This window comes from Antechinus flavipes, chromosome 1 (genome assembly GCF_016432865.1).
Source record: "Antechinus flavipes isolate AdamAnt ecotype Samford, QLD, Australia chromosome 1, AdamAnt_v2, whole genome shotgun sequence".
Lineage (NCBI taxonomy): Eukaryota > Metazoa > Chordata > Mammalia > Dasyuromorphia > Dasyuridae > Antechinus > Antechinus flavipes.
Window position 1 is genome coordinate 697,177,049 of NC_067398.1, and position 17,882 is coordinate 697,194,930.

The window sequence follows — 17,882 nt, forward strand, 5'->3', positions numbered from 1 at the left end:
TCACATTTAGAAGGGAAAGAAAACGCACGTGGGAGAGTCCGGCACCAGCTCTCGCTGGCACTCTGCAGAAACCCAGGAGGGAGGCAGGGCCGGAGGTAGGAGGGGAAGGGGAGCTAGACTTGGGAGTAGGATAGACTGGAGTTCAAATTCTGCTTCAGATACTAGCTGGAAGAAGGGGCATTTATGTTCTGTGGGCCTCAGTTTCCTATCTGTGAAAGGGGAATGTAGCACCTACATTATGGGGGTGGGGGTGGGGAGATGGGAAGATCCAATGTAAATAAAGTACTTTGTAAACCTCAAGTCTTAACAAATGCCAGCTACCATGAATATTAATAAATTAACATAAGCCACGCAGTTGGCTCATTCAGACCTACTCCATGATTTCTGCCCTTTGCCAACAATTACTCTTCTCAGTCTGTGCCAGACAAAACAGGCACTGGGGGCCAGGAAGGTAGGTAAAGAATATAGTCCCAGCCCGCAGGAGAAATGACCCTGAGCTGTGTTCCAGCCATCACTGCTATGTGGCCAAAGCCCGCTCAAGGGCCAGGGCCAATGTCTGCTGGAAGGCTGGTGCCCACTGGCCAGAGCCCACTGAAGGGCTGATGCCCACTGGCCAATGCCCACCAGTCAGTGCCCATTGACCAGTGCCCATTGAAGGGCTGATGCCTGCTGGCCAGTGCCCGCTGGCCGGTGCCCACTGGAGGGCCAGTTACCTGCTGCATCTTCTTGTACTCCCCGACCCGGGCGTAGGCCATGAAGAGGTGGGAGTGGTACTCCTCGCTGTTGGGGACCTTCTTCACAGCGGCCTCATAAAGCTTGGTGACCAGTTCCGCTGTGATAGAAACAGACAAGGCAGGTGAGATTTCACTAACAGCAGTCGTGGTCCCGGGGGCCTCTCCATTAGGGGCACGTCACAGGAGGGCACTGTGTGCCCTCGGGGAGCTTCCCCTTTACCACAGGGGAAATGAGATGAAATGTGAAATCTGGACCCCCTCATTCCCAAAGAGCGGGCGCTGACAGCTAAGGATGCTGGGACAGGCAGAGGAGGCCTGTGAGCTGGGGGTACAGAGAAGGGAGTGGCCACGAGCTGGGACGAGCTGGACTGGATACATGGACGGGACGGAAGGCGGCACACATCCCAGTGCCCTCGGAGGAAGAGGGAAGGGAATGAGCTCTGTCCTAGGCACGTCTAGCCCTTCCTGTCCCGAGCCCAAACTGACCGGCTCCCCTCCCCTCTGGGTGTCCGGCTCTCAAAGGGACTCTGGTGGGGCTGGACTCAGGGCCCAAGTGACCGCCAGCTCCCGGAAGGAGAGCTGATGCTTTGTGGCAGCCCCCAACAACAGGGAGAAGGAGCCCCCAGGGGCGGGCAGAGAGGGCCCAGCACTGGGTGAGCGCCTGTTCTCGGAGCTCCCACAGCAAGGAAGGAGCAGGGAGGCTCGGGGCGGCTCGGCCCTGCCCAGCAGCCTGCCCATCGCCCCCCGCGGCCTCTCCTCCACAGGTACACTATGAGCAGACAAGACCCAAAGGTCCCTCTCCCTCCCCAAGAGACAAGGATGTCAAGCGGCCGACTCACGCCTGTGCATCTCCCGATAGAGGATGGTCAGCGCCTGCAGGGAATTGTCGTCGGTGGGCTCGAGCGCGGCGACTTCTCGCGCCAGGGCGAAGGCGTCGTCCTGCTTCCCGGTCCTCTGTAACCCAATCGCTTTTAACACCTATGGAGGTGAGAGAACTGGCCGCTAGGAAGGCAAAGCCTAGAGGGAGCAGGGAGTGGGGAAGGGCCTACCCAGGACCTCGGCCCAGGGGGAAGAAAGGCGGAGCAGCAGGCGGCAGGGAAGTGGAGTTTTAAGCCGGGGAAGTGCAGAGAAGGACATGGGCCCAGTGAACGACACAAACACTTTTTAAAAGCATTCATGGGGTTTCATTTTTAAGCCAATACAGGTAAGAGCCCCAGCCACACAGGAGGGGAACCAATGGGCAAAGGACTTCCAAGGCCGGGAAGACCAAGGGGGAGGGTGGGAAGATATGTGTGTGTGTGTGTGTGTGTGTGTGTGTGTGTGTGTGTGTGTGTTAAGTCAACAAATAAACCTTAGGCCAAGTGGACTCACCTTAGCACAATGAAGATCTTTGTGTTTTTTCAGCAGTTTATCAGCTTGCTGAATTGCCATCTTATTATTGCCATTATCAAGATAATCTATAAAAAAGGAAAAGAAAATATGGCGCTCAGGGACGGGCAGGACCGGCCGATTCCTTTCCCTGCCGGTCTCCAACAGAGCCGCCCGGCCAGCGGCTGGCTGCCTTTTGGAGGGGAGGCCTGCCCGGACACGGGCTGGACCAGACGGTCACGCGAGCCCCTTCCCGCGCACAAAGTCCCTTCCAGGAGAGCTAATGGGCTGTATGGTGCTGATTTTCTGGCCAGAGATTGAAGCACTTACTGCTGCCTGCAGTCACATATCTGACCGTGCTGTTGGACTGGGCACAATGCAGGATCCTCACTAGGAACCGGGCTGATCCCCAGGGTCCCCTCCTGAATCAGCCCAGAATCAGAGAAATATCTTGGCAACTCCTGAGAATCAATCCTGGGATTGTGGGAGCTCAGTCAGACCGATCACTGGAATCCAGAGGCAAGCCTCCAATCTCATTTAGGTAAACGCTCCCATGTTTTATCGGGACATTGATGCCAGAGCACTGGCTCTGGGGTCCGAGCCCCCCAGCTCAAACCCTGCCTGTATGACCCTGGCAAGTCCTTTCCCCACCTGTGAGATGAGGGTGGCGGAGGTGGCTTCTTTAACACCAGATCTGTGAGTCTATTTTCCCATGTGGCCAAATGCAGGGGCCTGAGCCTGAGCTCCCCCCCCCCAATTCTTTTCTGGGAGCAGGGCTGGTGACACGTCTGGGAGGCAGGAAGCAGAAGGTCCGGCCAAGAGAACCCAAAATCGGTGCTACAGAAAAGCCGTGTCCGACCCACGGCTGGCCCAGCATCTGTCCACGGGCCCTCGGGGAGGAGCGACAAGACCGCGGCTCGCCGTAAGCCATGGCAGAAAGGGCCTCAGGAGCCCAGACTCACTGATCAATTTGCAAGGAAACTAAACCAGGCGCAGCGTGTTCTGCTGGTTGCAAAGAACTTAGCCCTTCCTCAACCCGGAGGAAGAGCCGATCGAGCAGCCAGAACTAGAACCACCACCAGAAGCCTCCGACGACCTTGCTGCACCTGTCCCGCCAGACCCCAAAACGACCCTTCCACATCTTCCTGACCAACGATAACCCGTGAAAAGCCCAGGACGAGGCTCAGAGGAGTCACCAGAGAGGAAAAGCGCGCTCTTCTAACTCCGTGAAACGAAAGCTCTCCAGTGAAGAGACCGGGTGAGACAAGGGGAAGCCCAAGAGCCCCCACGGTCCCCCCTGCGGCTGGAGCCGCGCCTCGGCCGAGGGCCGTAAACCCCTCGTGTTCTCTCACCTACAAGAGGCCTTCGCTTCTCTGCCAGAGCCCAGCGAACCCCGGACGCTGGAGGAATGGGGCAGCAACTCATGCCCGGGCCGTTTCTATCAGAACTGCCCAAAGCAGACGCTGGGAAGGAAGGGCAGTCAAGAAGAGCCCGGAACGTGGGGAATCACCTCTTGGAGCCCAGAGCCCCCGCTCCCGGGCCTGCCTCTGCCAAGGGCGAGCATCCCGCTCCTGGTCTCTCCCTGCTGCTGCCCCGGGGCAACCCTAAGCTTCAACTGAGGCAGAGACTGAGTGCACAACGGACGTGAGCACCTTACTGTCAGAAATCGCAGCTCAGCGCAGAGGAACGTGAGAGCTTGCAAAGCCTGATCTTTCCTCGGCACAACAGGACAGTACCACCGGCGTCCTTGTTCTGTTGTCAGAACTGAGGTTCTGACAAGTCCAATGACCCGAGGCTCCCAGCGAACCCAGCTCTCCCGACTCCCCAAATCCATGCACCCAGATCGGGATAAACAGCCCTGCAAACATCTCGGGCTAAGAGGTTGAAGCCAGTCTCCATGTGCCCCAGCATGGGGCACCAAACCGGCTTTGGATCGCCAAAGCCTGGAGCTTCATTCTCCGGGTCCGCTCCAGGTCAGCCCGCGGCGGGCACACCTCAGTGCCCCCATCGGGTCAACGAGAAGATGGGCCGGGGGCTCTACGTCAGCCAGTCAGTGATCCCAGCAACGCCATCACCTCCCCAAGACGTGTCTGCTGATTCCGGAAGAAGGCGGCCCTCCTGCTTCCGACCAGCTCCTAACTGGCCGAGCAAGCTTGGAACAAGCCCGAGAAATGTCTGCCACGCGGAGAAGGGTCTGCAGTCGGGATGTCAGCTGGGCCTGGTCTGGAGTCAGAGACGGCCAAGGAGCAACGAGGCTTTCTTCACCTGGTCCCCCGTGGCCCCCCAAGTTCCCCCACATGATGGAGAGGAACAGTCACACCTGGGGGTCCCAGTGAGTTTAGTTCCCAGGCCTCAGGTGCCAGGGCCTCCCCACTCCTCCCCACACACATACATCCCTCCCCCCATTTAAACTTCCATCCTCTACTACACAAGCTGCCTAGCCTAGGGCAGAGTAAGCAGTCAGAGACGCTCTACGCCCATCAGTCATTTGAAGTTAGCCCGGGGCTGGCCCACAGAATGGGGCTCCCAGCGGCCACGTGCCTCTGTGGACGTGCTCTGGGCCAAGGGAGAGGCCCGGGAGCCCGGCTGTCCAACACTTAGCCCACGCTCTCTGTCTCTGGGTCCAGATTCCCAGAAAAGCGGTTCTGGCCAAACTCACGATTCGCCCTTGGCATCCTGGGTTGGCAGGAAGCGGGTGGATTCTGAATCCGGAGGAGCAGTAACTCTCAGAATTATGCTCGTAACCGGGCCGCATCTGAGAGGGACGGACGCCAGGAGGCGCTGGGGCCACACAGTGGTGAGGCAGCCCGCGGCCTGAACTGGGTCTGGGTCAGACTGGTGAGAGACAAGGGCCTGGCAAGACATCGAGTCTGAAGCTGGCGCCCCTGGACCTGAAGCCACGAGGGCCTGGGTGCCAACCCTCCTCGGTGACCCTGGGCACGGTGGGGAGGGCACCAGCCAGGCACGTGGCCCTGAGCTCTCTGAGCCTCGGTTTCCCCAGCTGCAGAACTGCTTCAGGACGGTCGTGGGACTCCAAGAAGACTAAGTGCGCAAAGGACATGGCAACCTTAAGGCAGGTGCTCCCGACCTGGGCTTCGCGAAGTTGCCAAAGGGGAATTAAGCCAAAGCTGCCAACGTTCCGCAGCAGCTCCCCTGCCGCAGTGTGTGGCCTGGGGGCGGAGTGGGGGAGGGAGCAGCAGGGCGCAGAGACTATGGGGGGAAGCGCCCCCGCGACTGAGGCCCAACGGAACTTTGTCTACAAAGCCCTTTCGTTCCGGGTGCAGCGAGCTCTGAACTGACCAAAAGCCAGGAGTGACTTCCGAGGAGGGCGGGAGGCTTCTGGTGCCCTTGGAAAACCGGGTCTCATTCTCCCCAAGCTTCTCCCGGGCTCTCCCCCATGTGCGAGGGGGTCCTCGGCCCTGCTCTCGGCCCAAGGCGAAGTCAGAGGGAGCAGGACGCTGAGGAGCCCCGTCTCTCTGATCCGACACAGAAACGCTCGTCCGGAGGACGAGGAGCCCCGAGAAGCCCGGGGCCGGCCGACATGTCCTCGGCACCGGGAAACGCCCTATCTCCTGGGCAAGTTCTCCTCGTGAACCTGGGGCCTTGCTTGGTATGGTGGAGGCCTCCTGAGGACCAGAAAGCGCGTCTCCGAGTCTCCAGAAACGGCAGCTTGGGTTACAGCCTTTCAGCCGCTCTGACACCAGAGCCCGGCCGGGAGGGGATCTGAAGGGCCCCGGGCCAAGGGCCGTGCTTCCTCCCAGGGCTGCAGAAGGAGAGTCTCCACGGGCAGCAGCGCCAGGCCCTGCTAGCAGAGGCACCCGAGCAGGAGGCAGAGCTGTAACTAGGGTGAGCCCGTTGGGACTGGGCCAGGGAAGGGAGATGGAGAGGACGCCCACCGTGCCTCCTGCAGCAAGCTTCCTCCACGGCCCAGGCCCCCCCCGGGTGAGAGCCCGGAGACAAGCAGCAGCCCCACAGAAGGAGCTCCTCCCTCCCCTTGCGGGCCCCCCACCCCCAGGAGAGCCAGCCCGTGAGCCTCCCGCTCCCCACGGAGCAGCCGGCCCAGAATGCCGTGGTGGGACTCGGAGCCCAGAGCACCAAGTTCTCACTGGGCTCCCCCAAAGCCGCAGGAAGATGGAGATCACCTCGTGGTCCCGCCAGGCCCAACAAGTAAACACAACCAAACTCGCTCTCCAGCCAGCAGTTGTGGCGGTGAGACGGGGCCCTCCTGGGGACTCTGCTCGTGCTCCAGGACAGGCGAAGGCAGATCGCGGCCTCAGCCTCCTCCCTCCCCTCGGCCCACTTGGTCTGGCCGCTGTCCCCTCCTCGCCAGTCCAGCTCACCAAACTCCCGGGGTGCCCCTTCCCAGGAGGATGAAACAATCTCTGGGGCTGGCAAGGCCAAGGTCCTCCTCCCTCCTCACCTCTGCCCACGGGGACCTCCAGCTTCCTTCAAGGATAATCAAGGATGTCCTTGATCACCGGGCCCCAGCAGTTCCTTGTTATCTGGGCATTCGGTGCCCACCACTCCATGCACCAAACTGCCACGGAGTGCCTGTGTGCAAGCATGGACGCATGTGTGTGCATGTGTATTATGTAGGGGTCTACACACACACACACACACACACACACACAAACACACTCTCTCACACACACACACACACACACAAACACACTCTCTCACACACACACATACACACTCACTCTCTCACACACTCATTCACACACACATACACTCACACACTCTCACATACACACACTCTCACACACAAACACACACACACAAACACACTCTCACACACACACACTCACAAACACACACACACACAAACACACTCTCACACACACACACACACTCACAAACACACACACACACAAACACACTCTCTCACACACACACATACACACTCACTCTCTCACACACTCATTCACACACACATACACTCACACACTCTCACATACACACACTCTCACACACAAACACACACACACAAACACACTCTCACACACACACACTCACAAACACACACACACAAACACACTCTCACACACACACACACTCTCACACACACACACAACACACTCTCACACACACACACAAACACACTCACACACACACATACACACTCACTCTCTCACACACTCATTCACACACATACACACACACATTCACACACACACACTCTCACATACACACTCACTCACACACACACATACACTCTCACACACTCTCACATACACACTCCCACTCTCTCACACACAAACACACACTCCCACACAAACACACTCACTCACACACACACACACTCTCACATACACACACTCCCACACAAACACACTCTCACACACAAACACACACTCTCACACACAAACATACACTCCCACACAAACACACTCTCACACACACACATACACACTCACTCACTCTCACACACTCATTCACACACACATACACTCACACACATTCACACACACACTCTCACACACACACTCTCACATACACACTCACTCACACACACACATACACTCTCACATACACACACTCCCACTCTCTCACACACACACAACACACACACACACACTCACACACACACACACTCACACACACACATACACTCTCACATACACACACTCCCACACAAACACACTCTCTCACACACAAACACACACTCACACACACACACTCTCACACACAAACACACTCACTCACACACACACTCACACTCACACACATACACACTCACTCACACACACACTCTCACATACACTCACTCTCACACAAACACACTCACACACACACACTCTCACATACACACACTCTCACACAAACACACTCACACACACACACTCTCACATACACTCACTCTCACACAAACACACTCACACACACACACACTCTCACATACACTCACTCTCACACACACTCTCACATACACACACTCCCACACAAACACACTCTCACACACAAACACACACTCCCACACAAACACACTCTCTCTCACACACACACTCACACTCACACACATACACACACACTCATACACTCTTGTAGCAAATGATCCAAGTTCATGTTGTTTCTCCCCACTAGAATATCGCCTTCTGGAGCACAGCAGTCAATTCCTGTCTGTCTTTGTGTTCCGGGCAGTACCTGGCACATGCTGGAGCTCAATAAATCCTTAATTGTTTAACGAATATATCTTTGGGTAATGAGGATGTCATTATTATTGGTGGTTCATTCCCTTAAAAAAGATTTCAAAACTACAATTTGAAAGTGGAAATGTTATCTAGGGGAATTCAAAGGTAGAGTATTTAGGAAAGACCAAGGTTTTCAAGAGATCCAAAGACATGGACCAAACGTCCTTTTCACGAAAAAGCCTCAAGAATCGCGGCCCCTTTGGCGAGGGACCTCCAGGGCAAGGCTGGCTCACTGAAGGCTAAGTGTCCCATACTTCCCCAAACCTTCAGGGGCTGCAGCTGCCACAGAGTAAGTCCCTGGGCTGGAGTACGGCCAGGCCCTTGAAGGAAACAAAAATCCCGGGAGCTGGGCTAGTCTGGGAAGGCTGGTTGGGCCTGATCCAAGCTTGGCCACGGCGGGGAGCCGCTCGAGGGCCCCCCCAGAGAGCCTGTGCTGGTGTCTAAGACAACCCAAGTCCCAAGAGGTTGTGAGAGTACCTTTTCCTGCTTTACTTTCTAGTAAAAGCCATAATCTAATCATTCCCCTTTATTAAGAAACTGCATTTTACCTTTTTTTTAATCTCTTAACATTAAGATCAAGTCTCTCTCATCCAAAACTCTGGTAGTGAAGCTGCATTATGTCCCATCAGCCCACACAGCAGTAACAATCTGCTGAGAACAGAAGGAAGTTGCAATTACCCTTATTCCGATCATTCTGCTGAAGGAGCCCACTGGAGCGGGATTTCTAAGAAGCCAGGTGGGTGGAGGCTTTCAGAAACCGAAACCCCAAAGCCAGAACTTGCTCATCACGCAGATACCACAGCTCACGGCGAATGAAGCAAGACGCTTTATGAAACACCTCAAGTAATCCCATGATCCACCAAAAACCCACCCAAATCCAAGCACCCCGACTGGAATTTCAACTCCACACCTGACATCCCAAACAAACCCCAACTCCTCCACCGGCTGCTCAAAAGCCAGCTCCCCGTTTCCACAGCAACTCGCTGAATCACAACCTCCCTGGGATGGTCCTTGGCTGCCAGGCCTGCCAGAGACTGGCATCCCCTTCCAGCAGCCTCCAGGGGCCCCTCCGCGCCGCGCTTTGGCAAAAGGAGGGCTCTGCTGGGAGAGACCCAAAGTGTTCTGCAATCTCGACGCTCCCTCCTCCGGTCCTAAAGAGCATCTTTTTCAAAAATCCAACCTCAGAAGTAGACAGGGAGAGCAGGGTCCCCAAGTGTGGCATCTGCTAAAGACCCCCAACCAAGGGGCTCCAGCAGGGTCCCGTCGGCCTAACGAGGGGAACCGTGAGGGTAAAAGGCTGCGGCTGTCTCGGCACAGGGAGGATGCTCGGCGATTTCACAGGGAAAGGACCAGAATAAAGGAAGATGTAGTGACAAGCACTAGGATGTAAAAGATAGCGAATCTTTGGGGGACAAAAAGGTTAGTGGAGGCCGCTCTGTCCGCTCCCGAACTCCCTCGGGAAACCACACGGAAGAGCTTGGCGGTCTACAAGAAGCTGGGCCCGGGCCGGCAGATGCCAACGGAGGCCCCGGGCTGGCCCTCTGCCGGGCCCTCCCTCCCTTCTCTGACACAGGGGTCCCAGGCCCAGCCCTCGGGGTCAGAGAAAAGGGCTTTGCTAGCACGAGCTCCCCCGGCCCGGGGCCCTGCGTTCAGATCCCAGGAGCCTCAGCCTGTCACCCACAAGGAGGGAGCATTCTCCGGAATCCCACTTTCGGGGGCGACTGTCAGCTTCGAGGGGCCAGCAAAGGCCGCCGAAGGCTCGGAGAAAGTTGGCCCCTCTGCCTCTGGGACACAAAGGAGCGGCCCCATTCCCCTTCCCTGGCAGGCGGGGGCTCTCAATCTGCAACACCGAGCGAAACAAAACCCCGAACGAGCCCGAGCCAAAACCCGGACCTGGAAGCTTCTCCAGCTCAAAGGACAAGTACAAAGCCCGCATTCACCTGGGCAGCGAGAAAGGCCGCCGCGGGTCCCCAAAGCTGGCCCTTCCATCTCTCCCGGGGACTGCAGGGGAGACTCAGCAGGGGCAGCCCCCACAAGGGGGCCCAGGGCTGGAGGGGCCCGAGCCCTGCAGGGGAGCCCTTCTGACCCCGCAGCGGCTCCCCTGGGGGTCTCCTCGACACTTGGCCAAAGTCCGGGAGTCGGAGGTCACTCACAGGTACAGGAACCGAGCCCCAGACGGGGGAAGCAGCCGGGCTCTCTGGCCACCTGGGCTCAGTGAGAGTGTGGAGCGGCTCCGGGGGGAGGTCCGGAGTCTGGGGACCCCCAAACTCTGCCTGAGGCAGAGAGGCCGAGGCCGAGCGCTGGACTGGGGGAAACCAGGAGGCCTCCGGGAAGGGCCGGCGTCGGGGCTGAAGGGGGAGCCCCCGGTGCCGGCCGGGGCACCGAGGGGGAGGAGAGAAGGCCGGGCAGAACCTTCCTGAGGAGGCCCCGGAGTCCCGGAGGGCTTCTGCACAAAGCAGGGATGGGGGAGTGAAAGGAGCAGATAACAAACAGCCGCAGCCCCCCTCCCTGGGAGGCCCTTTCTCCAGCAGCCAGCACAGGGGACGCCGGAGGCCCCATGAGGCAGGGAGGCCCCCGGGCAGGGCGGCGAGGGTGTGACGGAGACCTCGGCCCCCCCACTCACTGAGCGAGACCTAGCTGAGCCCCCCTCCCCACCTGGGAGAGCTCCACACTCTGGGTCACCGGAGTCATTCATTCCCGGCCAAGTCCTTGGCCTCGTGACCCTGGCCAAACCCTCCCTTGCCTTAGCCTCAGTTTCCCCAACTGTAAATGGAGCCGGTCCGGAGCTGCTGCCCTCCTCTGGCTCAGCCCTCCCCCCCATCGGATCACCTTTAAATGGAGAGGTCAGCGGGCCCGTCCGGCCCTTCCTCCGCCTCTGCTTCAGTTTCCCTGTCCGTAAGGAAAGTGCCCCTGACCCTCCGGGGGCTCTAAGTCGGGAGGCCTCCGTCCTGCCTCCCCTGTCCGGGCCTCAGTTTCCCCACGTGTAACCAGGCCCGCCAAGGTCCCTTCGGACATTCGACCAAGTCGGAAAAGCGGCGGCCCGGCTCCGAGATCCCGTCTGCGGCCTCGGTTCCCCCTCCCAAAGCGCCTCCCGAGGGAAGCCCAGGCCGGGACCGGGGCAGGCCGGGTCGGCGGCCACGCGAGGCCCCGGGCTGAGGCGCGGCCTAGCGCTCCGCGCTCCGGCCCCCTACCGGGCTCCGGCCCCAGGCCGCCCCCCGGTTTCCCGGCGCGGGCTGGGCTCCGGCCAGCGGCTCTGGGGTCCGGCGCCCGGCCGCGGCCACTCACCGTAGATGGGCCGGAGGCGCCGGTCGTTAGGGTCCTGCACATGGCCCCGCGTCGCCATGATGACAAGCGCAGAGCCTCAGTGCGCACGCGCAGCGCCGGCCCCCGGGACGGGGCCGTTAAAGGGCCAGCGCCGGCTCCGTTCCCCCGCCCGAGGCCGCGATACGGCAGAAGCGAAAGGGAGGGGCGGGCGGGCGCGGGGGAGGGGTGGGGGAGGGGAAGCGGCGGGCGCCTCGGGCCAATGGGATCCTACGGCTCGGAAGACGGCCCTCGGCGCCCTTTATTGCCCGGCTTGAAGGTTTCTTTGCCCCAGCCATTGGCTGCGGGTCGGTGGGATGGGGGTGGGGAGATGCCCTCCTAAACCGCTCCCCCAGCCTCATCTAGTGCCGGGGAGCTCCGACGTGACACTTGGGGAAACTGAGGCGGACGCAGGCTCCAGTAGGAACGAGGGTTGCGATTCGAACCCAGGGCTTAGACTTTGAGCTGGGGACTTTGTCACAGTTGAGGAAACTTAAAAAAACGGGGAAAGGAAAAGGCGGTCCCACCCACTATGTGCCAGGCTCCGAGCTAAGCTCTGGGAAACGGGGAGAGGCAAAGGGCGGTCCCACCTACTGTGTGCCAGGCACCCGGCTAACCCGGGAAAACAAAGCCGGGAGGCTGCGCTGCTCCCAGAGCCTTTCCCAGCGCCTCGGCTTGGCTTGCGCTTGGTGCCCCCTAGCGGCAGCCGCCTGATGCCAGCATCATCGTCCTTGTCACGCGGCTGGTAATGGGGGGGGGGGGGTTTGAACTCAGCTCTCGGTGGCGGCCTTCCTGCCTGTCCCTCCCCCACTAAGTGCCTCCCCCTAGCAGACAGTGAGCTGCTTGAGGATGGGCACTACGTCATTTCTGGATTTGTGTCTCCAGTTCCTGGCATACAGCAAGCGCTTAATATGTGCTGTTTAATGCATTTATCTCACATCTCTTCATCCCGACCTACAGGGAAGCAGGATGCAATGAAAAGAAGGCTTAACCTGGAGCCCCACCCCCCTCCCCAGACTCGAATTCAAGAGCATTCCTCACGTGACCTCAGTAAGTTTTCACTTTTCTGTGCCTCAGTTTCCCTATCTGTAAAATGAACGCCAAGACTCTTCTAGGCCTAATCCTCCCATTTGAAGAGCAGAGAGGGAGAGGGCATGACAGCCTGGAAAAGACCACTAAATAAGGCATCAAGACTTCCATTCAAGCCCGGGATCTGCTGCGGGACAACTGCCTCTTCCCTCTTGGTGGCAGTTTATTCATCCATAACACAGGGACCTTGAACAAGAAGATAGCTCAGGTCTCCGCCACTTCTGCCATTCTTTAATGGCGCAGAAGTCAAAGGGCCCCACAAAAGGGAGGACAGAAATGCAGGGAGGGTCCGTCTCCTGTCTGACAATGGGGACAAGTTTGTCCAAAGCCCACAGCACATTCCACAGGCTTTTGGGGGCTGCCAGAAAGGGAGTTTTCACCTGGAACTGAAACCAAGGGAGGGGATATTTCATATTATAATAATTATATATACTATGCAATCATATATAAAATGTAAATATAATTATAAATTACATATAATAATATGTATTATACATATCATAATAATATATCACTGGGTTTTTGGTGATGCTCTGTATTTTATGCATTTAAGAACCTAATTGTCTTTTTAATAATGGCTTTTAATTTTCAAAATCCATGCAAAGATCGTTTTTAACGTTCACCCTTGCCTTGCAAAACCTGGTGCTCCATTTTTTTTTCTCTTCTCTCCACTCCCTCGCCTAGACGGCAAGCAATCCAATAAATGGTAAACATACAGTTCTTCTACAGACATTTTGCTGCACAAGAAAAGCCAGATCAAAAAGGAAAACGAAATGAGAAAGAAAACAAAATGCAAGCAAACAACCACCAAAAAAGTGAAAATCTACGTTGTGATCCACACTCAGTTCCCACAGTCCTCTCTGGGTGCAGATGGCTCTCTTCATCACAAGATCATTGGAACTGGCCTGAATCATCTCGTTGATTAAAAGAATCACGTCCATCAGAATCGATCATCGTATAATCTTGTTGTTGCCGTGTATGATGTTCTCCGGGAAGGGTCTAATTCTGAAGAGGGCTTCGCTGGATTGCCAAGGGGATCCACAACACGAAGATTAAGGCTGAGTCTCTCGTGTTAGGGTCAGTGAGAATGGAGTACTAGATTGGGGGTCAGGAGACCAGGATTCAAAATTGATCTCAGCCAGACCTTATTTGTTGAGTATCATCATAACTGTTTGTTCATCTGAAAATTGGAGATGGAGGGAAGGAGGGAGTCACTGGGGCTATGCACCTTACCAGCTGCTGTGAGGGAAACCCTTCTCAGATCTTAAGGTGATGAAGAAATGAGTTGTTGCTGCTTAACCCTCTTTTTTTGCCCATTTTTCAGATGAAGAAACTGAGGCTTTTAGGAAGGAACTTTTCCAAGAAGACAAGGAGGACCTTAAGGGCAACGGCAAGACTGGAATCTGAACTTCCTGGTTTAAGGGACCAGGAGGCCTGAGATTATAATAAAATAATTTATATATATATATTAAAAATTATAATAAAAGCTCAAGAAATTTGGGCAATTCTATTTGCCAGTGCGGCTGGCCTGCTAGCTGTTCCCCAGACTCGCCATTCCATCCCGACCTCGGTGCCTTTGGACCGGCCATCGCCACTCTCCCACCGCTGAGAACTCCCAGCCCTCTTCAGGTGCTCCGAGCCTCCCCAAGTCCTTCCAGGAGGGCGCCTGAGTTGCTTTGGCCAGTGAGGGTTTGGCGTCAGGGCAGAGACTGAATGGAAGTCTGAAAAGGGAGTGAGGGTGAACGAGTCTGTATCACCGGGGAGTCGGAGCCTCCCAGGATGGAAAACTACAGCCTCTGGGGCCGGGCCAGCCAAGAGAGGCTCCAATGGGACTCGGTCCTTTTCTCAGGTTTCCTTCTCTGATGTTCATCCAAGCCGCTCTGCCCCAGCTCCTTTTTAAAGAACTTCTAGAGTTTTAGAGGATGGGGGAGAGAAGTATTCAGTGAACTGCCTAGAATCAATCTCAGTCGGTCAATATTTTTAAATACCTACTATGAGCAAGGCACTGTGCTAGGGACTGAGAAGATGGTCGATATTTATTAAGTACCTACTATGAGCAAGGCACTGTGCTAGGGACTAAGAAGATAGAGCAAAAATATATGTATGAAATTTATATTCGTATTTTATATATAGCAGTTGTTGTACTCAAGGATCACAGACTTAAAACTAGAAGGGACCTCCCACACAATATAGTTCAAGGTATCCATTTTACAGAAAAGAAAATTGAGGTTCAGGGAGATTGGCTTGACCAAGTTCACAAAGGCAGTTTAAGGATTAGGGGAAAGATTTGAACCCGGGTCATGGGGAAATAAATCTGGAGCTATAAGAACCTCAGAGGCTGTGTAGTCCACTGTACCCATTTTACAGATGAGGAAACATGTGGAAAAGTACTAGATTTAGACTTCAAAGCCCTGTGCTCAAGGACCCATTCTTAACCTTCTGTAGAGGGTTTCCTCAGCTGTGAAATGAAAGGCTTGGATTTGATACCCCAGGTAACACCTTTTAGCTCTTCACCCTATAAATGGAGATTATCCCATCCCAAAGACTCACCTAAGGTAACCTAAATCCCTTTGCACGCCAACCAGTTAGCTATTATTGGGGGAAGAGCTGGCAGCCACTCCCGTTGATTGCCAAGAAAACCCAGTGCACAGTACGGTCCATGAGGTCCAGAAGAGTAAGACATGACTTACCAAATGACCGAACAGCAACAATTAGCTGTTATTACCTTCCCTAAAGGTAGCAGGGGACAGCTGGGTAGTATAGTGGACAGAGCACTGGACCTAGAGCCAGGGAGATTCATCTTCCTGAGTTCAGATCCATCTTCAGATACTTGCTAGCTGTGTGATCCTGGGCAGGTCACTTAACCCTGCTTGCCTCAGTTTCCCCATTTGTAAAATGGGCTGGAGAAAGAAATGGCCAACCGCTCCAGCATCTCTGCCAAGAAAACCCCAGTTGGGGTCATGAATTATTATGATGGTTTTTACTGGCTTGTGTGATCATCCCATCCCCATCTTTGAGGCTCTCCCCCCTCATCTGGGAAATGGGGTGATTGTACATATTCCTCACTGGGCTTTGGGGAAAGGCCCTTAAAGTACTTTGTAATGTAGGCTAACTTTCTGTCCCCGGCCAAGATTCAGCCCTTTAGAAGGTGGTGGACAAGGGCCCAAGGGAGTGAAGGTTGGTTGCTGGGCCACTAGGACCTCCCGATCTCCCTTCATCCTGTATCCTCTGCTGGAAGGCGAGTTTTCTCCAGCTCCCTCCTGGGTCCTGCCTCTAACAGGGCGGCCCGAAAGCTTGCCTGGGCTTGAAAGACCGCGCCTCGTTTTGTGTCCTTCTCCTTTCCTCTGCTGCTTTGCCCCGACCCGCCGCCCATGGCTTCCGAGTCAGGGGCCGGCCGCTGGGATGTCCTGCCGGGAAGCCCGCACCCGGGCGCGTTTGGCCAAAACTGGATCACTCCGCACTTAAAGGCTGACTCCTTTGGAGCTCCTAGTTACAGTCTCAGGCCAGCCCCCCCATCCGGGCTCTCCTCCACTCTGAGCTGCTGAAAGGTCCCAGAGCCGCCTGGGGCCTGGCCCAGACACTGGAGAGGCGGAAAGGGAGCAGAGAGGGGCCTCGGGAGCCGCCAACCTCAGGGGGAGCCTAAGATGCTTACAGAAGTTACATCCATGGCGGACAGTCACGGACACTGCCCAGGAGCCCCTTTCACTAAAAAATGAGTGAGCCTTGTCTACGGAGAGGCCGGCCTAGGGGCGGCTCTGTGGGCGTCCGGAGAAGAGAGCTCCAATCCCTACTGGCCGGGAGACCCTCAAACAGGGACCAGGGAAAGGCCTCTTGGGTTCAAAAAATCACACGTGTAGGAAAGGAAGGTTTGGCCAAGCAACAGAGCTTTCTCTCTGTCTCTATTTCCCTCTTTATCTCTCTCTCTCTCTCTCTGTCTATCCCTCTATCTCTATCTCTTTAGGTCTCTGTCTCTCTCTGTCTACCCCTCTGTCTCTGTCTCTCTCTCCATCTCTGTCTCTGTCATTGATTCTCTTTCTCTATGTCTCTGTCTATCTCTCTGTGTCTCTGTATCTCTATCTCTATGTCTCTCCTTGTCTCTTTCTGTGTTTGTCTCTCCCTCTGTCTCTGTCTGTTTCGGTCTCTGTCTCTCTCTGTGTCTTTATCTCTGTCTCTGCCTGTCCCTGTCTCTTTCTGTGTTTCCGATCTCTTTGTCTCTCTCTCTCTCTATCTCTCTGTGTCTCTCTGTATATCTGTCTCTGTCTCTGTCTGTATGTCTCTCTCCCCTTCTTTCCCCCTGTGCTTTTCTAGCTCTTTTCAGAGCACTCACTTCCGCCCCCCGTCCCACTCGGTGTTTTCCGCGGCCCCCCCTCCTCCGGTCCCCTCCCTTCCCCTCCCCCAGCAGTTCTGCACCTGGAGCTCACGCGGTCTCTAGTCACTTTCCTTTTCCTGGGCTCTTCCCATTACTCATCGGTAAAACTATCTGTGCCGTGACCTTCGTGGCCGCTAGGGGGCGCCACAGTGCACAGAGTGCTCAGCCTGGAGTCGGGAGCACTCTCTTCCCGAGCTCCAATCTGGTCTCAGACCCTGACTAGGCGTGTGACCCTGAGCAGGTCAGCTGACCCTGCGTGCCTCAGTTTCCTCCTCTGGAAAAGAGCTGGAGAAGGAGCTGGCCAAGTGTCCCAGTATCTCTGCCGAGAGACCGCAGGGCCGGAGGAGACGGAACAGCCGCCACAAAGGGAACCTCGAGAGTCCCGCCCGCCTCCCACCTTGCAGCCCCAGCAAAGCCCCTCCCCCTCTCCGGGCTCGCGCCCCCCCGCAGCCCGGCGTAGCCGTCAGCCCTTCTCAGCTTCCCCGGACGCCTGGGGGCTCTGCTCGTAAAGCAGGAATCGTCACCGGAGGAAATAGAGCCGGGTGTAATTCACAGGCACAGACAAGCCTCAGTTTTCTAACCTAGGAAATGGGAATAACAGTCCCTTACCTAGTGGAGTGGCCCCAAGGTTTTGTAGACCTTAGGGTGCTACCTGTATGCAGGGGGGTACTCATCTACTCATCAGTCCTAGGCTCGTTCTCCTGCAGTGACTGCAAAAATAATAATGAGCATTTATGTGACTTCTCGTTAGAGTATCTCTGTCTCTCTCTCTGTCTCTGGCTCCCTCTCTCTGTCTCTTCCTCCCTCTTTCTCCCTCTATCCACTTCCATC

The 17,882-nt window shown here is 56.1% G+C and overlaps 1 protein-coding gene across 1 annotated transcript in view; it reads right to left on the bottom strand.

The window, feature by feature from the left end:
• NAA25 (N-alpha-acetyltransferase 25, NatB auxiliary subunit) overlaps positions 1 to 11,679 on the bottom strand; it is a 38,874-nt gene extending 27,195 nt beyond the window's left edge. The window contains exons 1-4 of the mRNA XM_051972805.1: positions 11,579 to 11,679; positions 2,106 to 2,191; positions 1,574 to 1,712; positions 714 to 832 (exon numbers count right to left, since the gene is read on the bottom strand). Coding sequence (XP_051828765.1) covers positions 714 to 832; positions 1,574 to 1,712; positions 2,106 to 2,191; positions 11,579 to 11,636 — 402 coding nt within the window. The 5' untranslated portion in view covers positions 11,637 to 11,679. The remainder of the gene's footprint in view (positions 1 to 713; positions 833 to 1,573; positions 1,713 to 2,105; positions 2,192 to 11,578) is intronic.
• Positions 11,680 to 17,882: the final 6,203 nt, after the last annotated feature.